General features: G+C 45.7%; 1 protein-coding gene across 3 annotated transcripts in view; it reads left to right on the top strand.

The window, feature by feature from the left end:
* rgs12a (regulator of G protein signaling 12a) overlaps positions 1 to 12,721 on the top strand; it is a 36,361-nt gene that overhangs the window by 21,474 nt on the left and 2,166 nt on the right. For all 3 annotated transcript variants that reach the window (XM_062384322.1, XM_062384324.1, XM_062384323.1), the window contains 13 exons: positions 646 to 815; positions 1,631 to 1,723; positions 2,578 to 2,721; positions 3,263 to 3,445; positions 3,552 to 3,702; positions 3,812 to 3,906; positions 4,137 to 4,322; positions 4,681 to 4,754; positions 4,856 to 4,982; positions 5,460 to 5,556; positions 6,037 to 6,098; positions 6,559 to 6,670; positions 6,915 to 7,472. In XM_062384322.1, coding sequence (XP_062240306.1) covers positions 646 to 815; positions 1,631 to 1,723; positions 2,578 to 2,721; positions 3,263 to 3,445; positions 3,552 to 3,702; positions 3,812 to 3,906; positions 4,137 to 4,322; positions 4,681 to 4,754; positions 4,856 to 4,982; positions 5,460 to 5,556; positions 6,037 to 6,098; positions 6,559 to 6,670; positions 6,915 to 7,472 — 2,052 coding nt within the window. The remainder of the gene's footprint in view (positions 1 to 645; positions 816 to 1,630; positions 1,724 to 2,577; positions 2,722 to 3,262; positions 3,446 to 3,551; positions 3,703 to 3,811; positions 3,907 to 4,136; positions 4,323 to 4,680; positions 4,755 to 4,855; positions 4,983 to 5,459; positions 5,557 to 6,036; positions 6,099 to 6,558; positions 6,671 to 6,914; positions 7,473 to 12,721) is intronic.

Below are 12,721 nucleotides of genomic sequence, written 5' to 3' on the forward strand. Positions count from 1 at the left end.
ATCTGTAACCAGTTCTATTGTGATCCTTTTGTTTTGTTTTTACTCTGGACTCCCTCCCTGCTCGTCCTGCAGCCCTAAAGTGGCCATCTGCCGCCTCGATAGCAGGTACCGCAGAGGAAGTGCTTCCTTCTCCACTTTAGTTGACCCGAGCTCCTCACCCGGTCTCCCTGCTTGTCTCCCTTTTCTCGTCTGTGTCCACTCTCCTTCTTCTTTTATTCCTCTCCCTCTTTGTCATGCACCCTGTTTGCTCCTCTTTTATCACCTGAGTGGCATCTGCTGTTTCACTCCTTCTAGGATGCAATCAGATGTGTTGTGCTCCACACGTCCCTCTAGAGCTAGCAACATTAGCACCAGAGCCCGAATCTGATGTATTTTATGGTTTTAACTTATGTGCATTAATGTAGTTTGTTAATAATAATATTATTAATAATAGTGTTTAGTTAATCATATCTTTAACAAGGTCTAAGAAAATATATTGGAGCTATATTACAGATTACTTTTTCTCAAAGATTCAAAATTCAAAAGGTAAAAAATATCCAAAAAAATGCAGATTAAGGCCGATAAGGGTGATAGCTGTACTTTGTCCCTTTTACGTTTTTCCCGATGATCTGTCTAAAGCTTTGCGTCACTCTCCCGCTCCTGCAGACTACAGTGGAGTCCAGTTGCAGGGATGCTGCAGCCAGAGCAGCCTGAACAGCAATGGCAGTCTTCCAGGAGCGGGCAGCCGCCGGGGGGTTCCAGAGCAGCGCGTGGCCAGCTGGGCCGCCTGCTTCGAGCGGCTCCTCCAGGATCCAGTGGGCGTGCGCTACTTCTCGGTAAGCTGGGCAGAACAAGTTTCTCACGTTGCTTGAAAGTTTGCGGAGTGGTGTTGAAAGCAGCTTCATTATTCTGATGTAGGAGTTAAACACAGGGTGTCAGTGCTACAGTTTAGTTTCTTTTAATTCTGCTCATTGTTTCAATGAAAGTTAAAGGAGTAGAAAAGGTTAATAAATATTAATTTGAACTTGTGCTGCAATTAGAGAGCCGCAATGTAAACTTACAGTTAATGTTTTGTCTTCCCTCACCCTCCTTCCTCTATTCAATTATTTACACACAGTAAATATTAATTTGAACTTGTGCTGCAATTAGAGAGCCGCAATGTAAACTTACAGTTAATGTTTTGTCTTCCCTCCCCCTCCTTCCTCTATTCAATTATTTACACACAGTAATTACATTCTGTAAGTGTTTCCTCTCTGACCCGCATGTAGTGCAGTGATGTGAGAGCTTTTCTAAACAATGTATAAATCTCGAATAAGTTCAGAGCCAGCTTTCCTTTATGTTACCAAACCTCCCACATAAAAGATGTGTGTTTGAATTTAGCCCACGACACCTTCAGAACACTCCGCATTAAGTCCTGGCGTCCCAGAACCACCTCCCTCCTCACCTTCCCTCAGCGCTGATCAGAGCCGCACTCGCCCACTCCATCCTGTGCCCACACTTACTCCAATTTTGGTCACAGCATAACACAAAATAATATTCTCTCCTCGCTAGTGGCTTCAGGAGCAACAGTAGCAGCAGCGGTGGGAGGATGTGAAAGTGATCAGCACTTTGAGATCATGGAGAAACTTATTGGGATTTTGTGTCTTCACAGGAATTTCTCAAGAAAGAATTCAGTGAGGAGAATATCTTGTTCTGGCAGGCCTGTGAGTACTTCAGTCATGTCCCAGCAACTGATAAAAAGCAGGTAAGTCCACGGTATGCAGCTACAGCTGCAGTCAAAGCTTTGTGGTCCAATATGAACTGACACATTATGTTATTGTTTAAAACTATATACACAGTGGTTAAATTATAATTGTCTTAACAGCAGTGGTTTACAATTTAAAACACAATAAATTCTGTGACCTTATTTTCACAGGGTTTAAGTTCTATTGGTTAATTTGCATCTTTTTTTACACCTGAAGGAATCCATGTTTATAATATCTCATATTTCATAAATAATCTTTGCTCCCTCGGGCTACATCCACACTGCCACATTAATATTTATACTGCCCAACTGTTGCTAAGTTTATGTTTGGCGTCAACAGTATTCAAACAAATTTCAAAACACCTGCATTCACCTCCTACCATTGTTGAATCCAAAACATTGTTAACACTCAGCGTCGTTAACGGCTCCACCTCGTTGTGAGTCCAAGAGAAGAGATACCTCGTCTTTTATTTCACCTTTGCTGCTTCTCCTCCAGAGTAGACAATGTCCTTCCTGTTTACACCGGCATGTACATGTCCAGTGTATGTGACAGGTCACATGCTGTAAGTTATCGGGTGTGTTATTATGGACAAGGTATGATACAGCGCTAAAGCACGGTTTTAATACGCCATTTTGAAACAAACTCGTTCTATGGCTGGAGCCTCATGTTTATCTTGTGGCCATATTTGTGGGTCATGACTCCCAGGTTTGGGAACCACTGCTTTATGGTAATAGAGCCGCTAATGGGGCTAAAACAAGGGGTCTCACTGTGGGAAACTGTCCGATAAGAAGACACAACAGGGACGCTGCTGTTGTTTTTGTAATTCAACATCACCTCTCCCGTTTCCTTGCAGCTGTCCCAGAGAGCAGGAGAGATCTACAACAGCTTCCTGTCCAGCAAGGCCACCATGCCAGTTAACATCGACAGCCAAGCCCAGCTGGCTGACGACGTCCTCACCTCCCCACGCCCCGACATGTTCAAGACCCAGCAGCTACAGGTTCGATCACACAGCAGCGGAGTGGATTAAACAAGACACAACAATCTGTTTAAAAAAACTGAGTTTCCACAATTATTCTAGTATTTCACATCTTTGATTAACAAGGGCTGAAGATTAAGCGTTTTCCCTCTGCAGTATTATCAGGAGACATTCTCTTATAGGGGGCTTTGTTCTCTTCTCGCCTTTAGCCACTTTGCACAAGCATATTGGGTTCTTTGGTGGCCATCTGGGTTTGTTTACGAAAGGGTGCTGAGGCTTTCCCACATAGATAAACACAAACTGGCATACACCCACAGAGAATCCAGAGCATACTGTACACACAGACACATAGACATGCAGTCAAGAGATCTGTATATTTTCCAGCCTGCACACGAGCATGATAGAAATGAAAACTGTTGAGACACCTGTCATAACATCAGCTGTAAACTTAAGTCCACAAGTAGTTTTGTCTCCCTTGTTTTAGTCTGCCCGTGCTTCTTTTCTCACTTTAATGACACCTCTTGACTTCTGTCTCTTCATCGCTCTTTCTTCACGTCTCCAGATCTTTAACCTGATGAAGTTCGACAGCTATTCCCGATTCCTCAAGTCCTCCCTCTACCTGGAGTGTGTGCGCGCTGAGGTAGACGGTCAACCCCTGCCAGACCCCTACCAGATCCCATGCAGCCCTGCGCCATCCAAACACAGCGCCAGCTCGGACCGCTCCAGCCTGTCCACTCCGAAGAAGGTACCACAAGAGACTGGACTGCTTTAAAGTGATAACAGAGGAAAATGTGTGGTCATCAGTTCAGTGTGACAGGTTAAGAACGTATTGTTTGTCTTCCATCTCACAGGAGGTCAGAAAGCAGAGGTCAGGGAGGTCACTGAACGAAGAGAGCAAAGACGAAAGCGCCGACAAGAAACGTGGGATCTTCTTCTCGTGGTCCCGAAACAGGAGCTTTGGGAAGGGCCCCAAGAAGAAGGAAATCGGAGACATTAACCTCGGTGAGAAATGAATTAACAAGCCTGTTGCCTTCTGGTTACAAAGATCCCCTAGTTTTGCTGTTAATTCTTCTCTGCATCAGCTCATCCTCTCTTTCTGTGTTTTGAGCAGACTACTATAGCAATGGGCGGAGGGAATCCCAGGGCTCCTTGTCGTCCGGTACCAGTTTGGAGATGGCCACTTCCTGCTCTGCCGGCAAGATTGAGGTAAGATTCCTCTGGACAGATCACCATGGCAACACAGGGCCCAGTAACTGGTGTAGTCATCATTAAAGGCCAGAGCTCTTTTCTTCTTTTTTTTACTTGTCAGCCCACTCACTCTTTGTTTATAGACGGAAAAGTTTAGAAAATGAAGAAATTCGTTTCAGATGAATCGCTGTATCACTCAATTCTTCCATTTTGGAGCTAAATTAACCAGTTAAACCTTTGTTCCTTAGTCTGATAATCGCCACTCAGTCTGGGAACGCTCCCCCAAACAATGCAGCGTGATTCTGCCCAACGGCTCCTGCTCCTCCATCAGTCTTCGGCCCGGCGCCTCCATCAGAGACGTCCTCCATGATCTCTGTCGGAGCATCAGCGTCAACATCGCAGCCGCCGACCTGTTCCTGGTGGGAGGGGAGAAGGTGAGGTGGGGGGGGGCGCACACTCTGCCAACAACTCACTGACAAAAATGCGGAGAACATCTGCTGCTAATAGATCAGGAACCAGAGCGGTGCTGCGAGGAGCTCTTGAATGAATTGATTCGGCTCTGTTGTTTATTACGATTCAAGCTTTGATAAATACAGTATGACTGCTCTCAACATTTAAATGTGCTTTGTTCTGTTGTTAGGAGTCATTGTGAGAAGCTAAGTGAAACAATCTGAAGGGAATTGAACAGATTAGAGGATTTTAGTGCAGAATTTGTCCGTAGGATAAGGTCTTTAGTTTTCGGCTTTATTTCTGTGTTGATAATGTGTAATTTTATACATTCTCTCCTTGTAGCCTTTGGTGTTGGACCAAGACTGCTTGACCCTCAGCTCACGAGACCTCAGACTGGAGAAGCGAACCTTGTTCAGGTGAGAACAACCCGTCAAACTCCGACTTCATCCGTCAGCTCCGTAACTGCTGTTTATTCTTTTAATGCTGTGATATTTACTTGTACTCTATCTGCTCTCAGATTGGACCTGGTTCCCATTAACCGCTCCGTGGGCCTGAAAGCCAAACCCACCAAACCAGTCACTGAAGTCCTACGTCCCGTGGTGGCTAAATATGGCCTCCACCTCAGCGATCTTGTGGCCAAGATAGTAAGTCACCCCCCTGTCGTCTACAACGGCTAAATGCGTTTGAAGCTGCTGTGTGTCCGGAGAGCAGCCCTGTGGCGTGTGTGTGACACTGCCACAGGGTGGAGGATCATGGTTAGGGGAGGGAATCGACCGCATCCTTTTCCATCTCTACATGGTGGTTAGCGCTGTGACTCAGCCCAGCCTCTGAAGATGGCGAACCGGGGCTATAATTAAGAATGACGACACTCCTCAAACATGCCGACTGTTTACTCCTCCCCTCAATCGCCTGCCAGATGATTTATTTTAGTCTTGTCGGTTTCCAGGCATTATAACTGTATTATACAGTAGACCTGAGCCGAAACACAGTTCATAAATTAGGCACATGCTCTCAGAAGAAACAACCATATGCAAAGAGGAATTAACTCGTAGCATATGTAGACTTCTGCAAAACAGGGGATGTGAAAAATTCGCTGAACGTCTAATTATGTTTTGTTTCAGAGTGGACAAACTGAGCCTTTGGATCTGGGTGCCCCCATATCCAGTTTGGATGGCCTGCGAGTTGTGTTGGACAAAGCCGACCAGGCTTCAGGGAAAGGTAAGAAGACATTACACACTGTTAATCCCAAACACTAGAATGGCCCTCACTCGAGCACATACAGCTGCCAAGGCCCAGCAGTCCCCGTATGAAGCCACAGTTAAATTGCACAAACTCAATATCAGTCCACTAAACCTGTTTAATTCAGATCCATGAGTAAGTCCTTAGGAAATCAGCAAACATGGCAAAAAAGATCAAAGAAAAGTAGAATTGGTTAATTTGTTTTTGTTTTGTTGTATTAGAAAATCTAAGTTCGTTGCATATCTGAAAGCAGCTAAACAAATAAAATACAACCTTCTCGTTGGAGGTAACTAAAAACTTGACAAAGGAATAAGAACTTTGAGAAGTTTAACACCTTATTATAAACTACGTCGACCTCTGTTATTCATGGGATTTAATTTAATTAAGATATATTTTAAATGTCCTCTCCTCTCTCGCTCTCTGATTTATATCCCTTTTTTCTTGTTTCTCTCTTTCAAGCGGACAAATCCAAGTCTTCCTCCATAAAAGGTCACCCTCCTACCAGGAGTTTTTCTGCAGCAGTAAGTTCTCCCTTGTTCAGTGTTGGTCACATGGTGGTGTTTTGTCCTTTTCTGTTGCTGTGCTGCTTCTGCAAACATTCAGTAGCATTGAATATCAGCCCACATGAATCTTTATTAACACGTAGCCAATGCTAAGCCATCCGTTGGTGTTCATTTCCTGGGTTTTTGTTTGTCTGTGTTCTTCGACCTAACACTGCCTGTGGCTGACTCACTCACTCATATTTCTCCATGCTGGAGTAACTGCACCATATTTAGTCAGATGGTTCTCGGTCCAGATACTGGCAAGTTCAGGGAAGACCCTGAGCCACAGATGGACCCGTCTCCTCTTTATATGAAGATCCCAGTAAATCTGGACTCTCAGCTCAGTAGGGTGCTCAGCAGCTCATGCTTATCCCCCCCCACTGCCACTCCCCATCCCTCCATCCCCTAACAGAGTGCATTGTTATTGTTGCATCTGCAGGGAGATGAGAGGTCAACACCCAAGGACTTTTCTGTGAGAGCAAGTGGACCAGACTCAGCACTCCCAGGGGAAAAGAGAAAACAGAAAAAGATTAATATAGATGAAGCTGAAGGTAAAACCCCCTTTTCCTTCTTTCTCTTTCTCTTTTATTTATTTATTTTTGTTTGTGGTGGATTTCTTAGCTTCGCTTCGCCCTCGGGACTAACTGATTTCTTTGGCTTCACTACAGGGTTATTTGTCTCTGTCTGGTGTGAGGCTGCTACGCTGCATGTTAAACCCAATTAATCCTTTTGCTCCGAGGCGATCACCTGCTCAGAAAGATAAAGTGAGAGAACTTGTCGTGGTTTGTTTTGCAGAATTCTTTGACCTGCTGAGCCGGGCGCAGAGCGGCCGAGCCAACGACCAGCGCGGACTCCTGCGCAAAGAAGACCTGGTGCTTCCCGACTTCCTGCGTCTGATCCCACCCGTCACCTCCTGCTCCGTCTCCTCTGACTTGGCCTGCTCCACTCCTGACTCACTAAAGCAGAGCAGAGAGAACGGCGTCCCCTCCCGGGCCCCCCTCACCTCCAGTCTTCGTTCGGAAAGCCTTGACTCCTCCCTCAGCTCTAGTGCCAACGGACACTCCAGGCGGTGCCTCATGCCCCCTCCCCGCCACCCGACTTTCGGCATGCACCTGTCCCCCATCCCCCGGCCCTCAGACACCCGGCCGAGCCTCCGCACCGTGGAGGAGGACACCCACTGTGACCTGACACTCGTGGGCGAGGGCGACATCAGCAGCCCCAACAGCACATTGCTGCCCCCGTCGCCGTCCCCCATGCTGTCCTTCAATAGCAGCCTGCCCGAGGCCAACTTCACTCCGCCGCCACCCTACCCCAAGTCTCAAGACGCAGGTGGCGAGGGAAAGTCCACTTCAGGTATTTCCACAGTGTAACCGACCAGTGCTCCGTGTGTTTGCGTGTGTGTCGTATGTGCATGTGTGCGCTCCCTCTGGTGGTCTCTATCCGACCACCACCCTGATCAAACCCCCTCTACACTGACCCTGACGCACTTTAATGACAAATTGATATTGACTCTTTCTCAGTTTGCCAATTTCCTCTTAAACTGATTTGTTTAACTGAAACATAGCAGAGCATGTGTCCGATCGATCGGGATTTTACTCAGATCATCATGTAAATAGTGATGTGTATATTTTGTTCAGTAAGTAACGTTTACGTTGATGTCACTCCACACGATACAAACTGTTGGGTTTCGCCACATGACTGGAGTTTATTCCAGTTCGGATTTATTTAGTAGGTTTTGGGTGCATGAGAACGCTGATGTAACTGACTGCTGGGCTTTTTTATATGAATATTGCATACAGATCAATAATAATCCATATTTGACAGTATTGTGGTCAGTTAATGTTGTACTGAGGTGTATAGTTCAGAGCAGCAGAACGGTGAAACGTCACGTAATCAGCAGGTGTTTACAGCAGTTACCGGTTCATTGTATACAGTTAGAAAACATCGGAGGTCAGACCCATGGAAATATTGCACAGTGCTGGACGTGCCGATGCTAAATGGTCATTACAAAACAAATGCTGTGTTCCTCTCCTTCCCACCACCTCCAGTTAAGAGCAAGTCAACAAGCTTCTTCTTCTCCTCCTCCTTATGTAACTCTCCACAACCGGTGACTCATTAAACGGTGTCAGATCGTGCTGCAGCAGTTTGAGCAGCGGTGAAAATAATTCGTCACCGAAGGACAAGTGCTGCTCAGCGCCGGTGACACTGTCGAATTGCCTGTCATTCTTTATCTGGGTCACCCCATTCCCTCCCTCTCTCTCCCCCTGTCTCTCTCATTCTCAGATTCCTGTTGTAGATAATCACTGCCAATAAACTCTGTACTTGTGATTGAGTAGATCTAATAAATGTTAGAATTGGAAATCACTCTTGTCTGTCTTTTTACACGTTTATGATCCCAGTATCCATCCATCTCCTCCTCCTCCTCCTCCTCCTCCTCCTCCTACTCCATCGCCTCCTCCTCCTCCTCCTACTCCATCGCCTCCTCTCCTCTCCACCTCTGCATGCCTTCCCTTCGCTCTCCCTCAGCTCGGTCTCATTTAGTCTTGTGGCTCCCTCCTCTCGTCGGCTCCCACTCCTTTTTGTGTACTTTCATATGTGCGCTTGTTGTCAGGCCGCCGCTGCTTGCTTTGTGTCTTGAGATTGCTGTGTGTGGCATGTTTCTGCGGTCTTGTAAAACACAGCTTTGTCTACATGCTTGGTGTGTTGTTTTACTCATGGGGGGTGGGTCTCCGCTCTGTTGTGTGAAGCTTCAGCGTGGCGTTGTGGATCTCCTGAGTCTGCCCTGTGTGTCTCTTGTTTTCAAAGCTTGCTGGAGTGTTGCGTCTGTCAGGTGAAAGGTCATTGTCGTCTCCTGCAAATGGATTTTTATCCACAATTTCCAGTGTTGATCTGTAATTCCCCCCCTGCTTTCCCACTGTGTGCGTTGGTGGATGAGGCTTATGGGTTAACAAACAAGTGGTGGATTTTGGTGTTGGTTTCTTCTGCAGTTGTCAGAATCAGTGTGTGTGTGTGTGTGTGTGTGTGTGTGTGTGTGTGTGTGTGTGTGTGTGTGTGTGTGTGTGTGTGTGTGTGTGTGTGTGTGTGTGTGTGTGTGTGTGTGTGTGTGTGTGTGTGTGTGTGTGTGTGTGTGTGTGTGTGTGTGTGTGTGTGTGTGTGTGTGTGTGTGTGTGTGTGTGTGTGTGTGTGTCAAATATCCAATTAGAGACTACAAATTTTCTATTCTAGCTATCATTAAAATCCCAGGAAGCCTCTTTTGGAATTCTTGTGAACTCAATAAAAGAAGAGGAAGATAATCACACTCAACATGTCTCCAACAACAAAGCCTGTTTGATGAGTATCAATCAAAGCTCTTAATCAAGGTGGCCTCAGTCTCTGACCTCGCCACCTCCCGTTAATGGCCGGGGCTTTAATCAGAAGGTGATGTGAGACCGAGATGATGAGGGAGGAACCGGAGCCGTTCAGCTCCTCCGCACATTCGCTCCTTTTTCTTTTTCTGGTTGCTAAGAGCACAAACTTGATTCTACCCACCACCACCGGGCGCCATGGAAACCTTATCCGAGAGTTAACAGGGCTACAGATAGAAACTGTCACTGCTTGTATCTGTCTTATCACCGGAGCACATTTCTCTGCCCATTCGCCAACTATATAGCTAAAATAGAACAGCTATGATTCAACAGAGCCATATTTTTAACACTGTTGGGCTGAATCTGCTGGAATCTGAAGCTACGCCTCCGTAATTTTAGTCACTTTTTAGTCACTTTATGAAGTTGTAAGATTTAGAAATTAGGTGGAAAGACATTCGAAGGTAAATTGTGTTCAGGTGGCAAACACTCACCGATTTTAAATGAGGAATTCACAGCACCAAACAAGACAAATATGACTTAATACCATGCTTCCCTCTTACTGTTCAGATTGATTCAGTCACTGCAGACCCTCTGTGTATAACTGTGTAATACTGACGCCCCCTGCTGTTCCAAGGGAGCAGATGTCATTACAGCTGATGTGGGCCAACCCTTAAATCAAAAATCACCCAAGAGCTCATCACAATAGCAGGCAGCTTGAAGTGATGTGTAAGAGAACAGACTCAGACATTCCCTCATATGTAAGAGTGAATGGATGAGTCTATAAATTAGCTTTTCCATCCAAAGAGTGTGTCTGGTTAACAGGTAGAGTCAGGTGTAAATTAGCTCTCTGAATACACTGTAAGAAATTAAAACCAGAGCCCCTTTGTCTCCAGAGGAAGAAAAATGCTGCTCTGTGCTCAAGCAGCTTTAATCACAGTCTGGCAGGTCTCAGGTCTGTAGGGATTAGGACATCCACTAGGGGGTGACATCACACAGTGTAACCCCGTTCTTCTTAAACAGTTTTTAACTCAATATTTTTCAGTTGAGTCAACAATAAAGCTGCATTTATGTAGTAAAAGTATTCATTAACAATAAGGAGTATATTGTAGAGGAGATAATAATCAGGTCGTGTTTCTGTGTCCTCTCAGTAGTGAGGGTCAGAGGTCACCTGTTGTGATTGTATCCCAACACAGAAGATTAAAAAATCACAGTAAATGAGATATCCACTATCTGCAGAATGTGTAATGACTCTGTTTGCAGCCATGTGCACCTCAGGTACCTTGTGACCCCACCGGGCGTAGTTTCACTATCTGCTGCACTGGGTCAACGCATCAGTTCTCCGAGTGACCAGCCTTATCGTGAAGCTGGTGGTGAGAGCGCGGTGCTTCTCTGGCAGCCGGGCCTCGGCGAGGGCTGTAGCTGGGTCCGCTCCGAGTTGGCTGCTGCTGACATGACTGTGGACGAGACTCGCCACAGGAATCACAGTCACCAAGTTGCAAGATGTCAAATATCATGTGTAGTAAAATCTATAGCTAAAGAATAAAGATGTGAGACACTGTTCTGATGAAGTTTAGTGAGGTCATGGCTTCTAGATAAGTCTTTCATACGTTCACATTTTTCTGTATGTGTCAAAGTGACACATCTTTAGGTTTTAGACTATTGGTCAGATACAATAACATTGTAGGGCTGGGAAAAATATTTATGTTATCTAACTAACTATTAAATCAATTAATTAAGTTTCACTCTCACTCTAGACACGAGAAGGAGTTTTCATATTGGTGCATATTTTCATGAGCTGAAGCAAATAGATTTTACCTCCACAAGTCAATTTCAAATACATTATTAAACCTGAAGAAATAATTCTAACCAGTATTTCAAAATAAAACAGAGATTAGCTTTTAAGTTTAATTTCTCATATCTTACCAATTGTTATCATACTGTGTGTGACCCCGATGCCCAGAGTGGGATCTACTGATATAGAGAATGGACAAATGGGGCGAAGAGGAAGTCAACTTCTCTTTCGCCTTTTGAAGAACTGCATTCTTTTAAATGTACTAAATCCTTATTCATCATAATGTGTCACCTAACAGCTCCACATACCAACATCCACACATCACATCCTGCGGGAAAGCCTGTGACGGAGATCCGTGTTGATGCGGCGCAAGTTCTGACAAGAGGCCTGAATTGTTTCCGATTTCAACCAATGTTTCTTACAGCTCGTTACCATCTGCCTTAAACTCACAATGTTGTTGTAAAGTGCTCGTATTTGTCCGGGTGGCTTCAATCCGGTCGTCCACCTTGCTCTGTGTTATTCGGAGGGTTCAGCTGCCGGAGCTCAGAGACTGTGTTTACACGTGAGCAGGGACAGCAGTGAATCACAGAATCCCAGCGTTGGGAGAGTCCCTGTGTTGAAGTGTTTGAGTCACTCGGGCCTCAGTGTTTAGAGTCTGAGGGGGCCACAGGGTTCACGGGTAGTAGAGAGAAGCAGAGAGTTTATCCCTCAGCTTTTAGCCCCCGGAGCAAATCCTCGTTAGGGCAGAGGAACATCAGAGCCCCCATGTCCAGCACACCCACTTCTAAAGTGAGGTTAGAGTTTCGATAAATAAATAAGCTGCGACCGGAACCTTCTGATGAAGTCATGCAGCTCTGAATAGTTTGAGAATCCAATACAGGTGGTAATGATGAAACCTACGACTGTATTTCCTCCTGGTTAGATCCCGTTTGGTTCTTTCCCGGGAATAACAAGCGAGTGAGTGAAGCAAGTTGGAGCAGCAGCGGTGATGTCATCAGGTTTGTCTTGACGACAGCCGTCCAGATTACACAACTGCAGCGTTGTCAGATCACACACACACGCACACGCAGCCCCACGCCGATGTGTTCATTCAAGTGATGCACGGTTGCAGTGTGTGTGCACCTGTGGGGGGGAAACTTTCCGTTTCTTACATCCTCTGAAATGTAGTGTAACCACAAAGAGGTGTATCGTGAAGTCAGCGCTCGGCCCCCACGTGAGTCATGATCGGGCTGTGTTGGTATCTGTGTTTGGTTGTCGTCACAACCATATGTTAAGTAAGGATAGATAACCGCTGTGGTAATTATCCCTATTTAATTACAAGTTACCCCAATGGAATGTGAAGGGGCTCGTTCAAGGCAACATACCCTACAGACGATTATCACTCAACCTGCAGCTGTAGCTTCCAAGTGTTTGCATCTTCTTTGAGCTCATTAGCCGTCGTTGGTGTATTTCCTGCTCTCATCAAC

Source organism: Platichthys flesus, chromosome 24, assembly GCF_949316205.1.
Source record: "Platichthys flesus chromosome 24, fPlaFle2.1, whole genome shotgun sequence".
NCBI lineage: Eukaryota > Metazoa > Chordata > Actinopteri > Pleuronectiformes > Pleuronectidae > Platichthys > Platichthys flesus.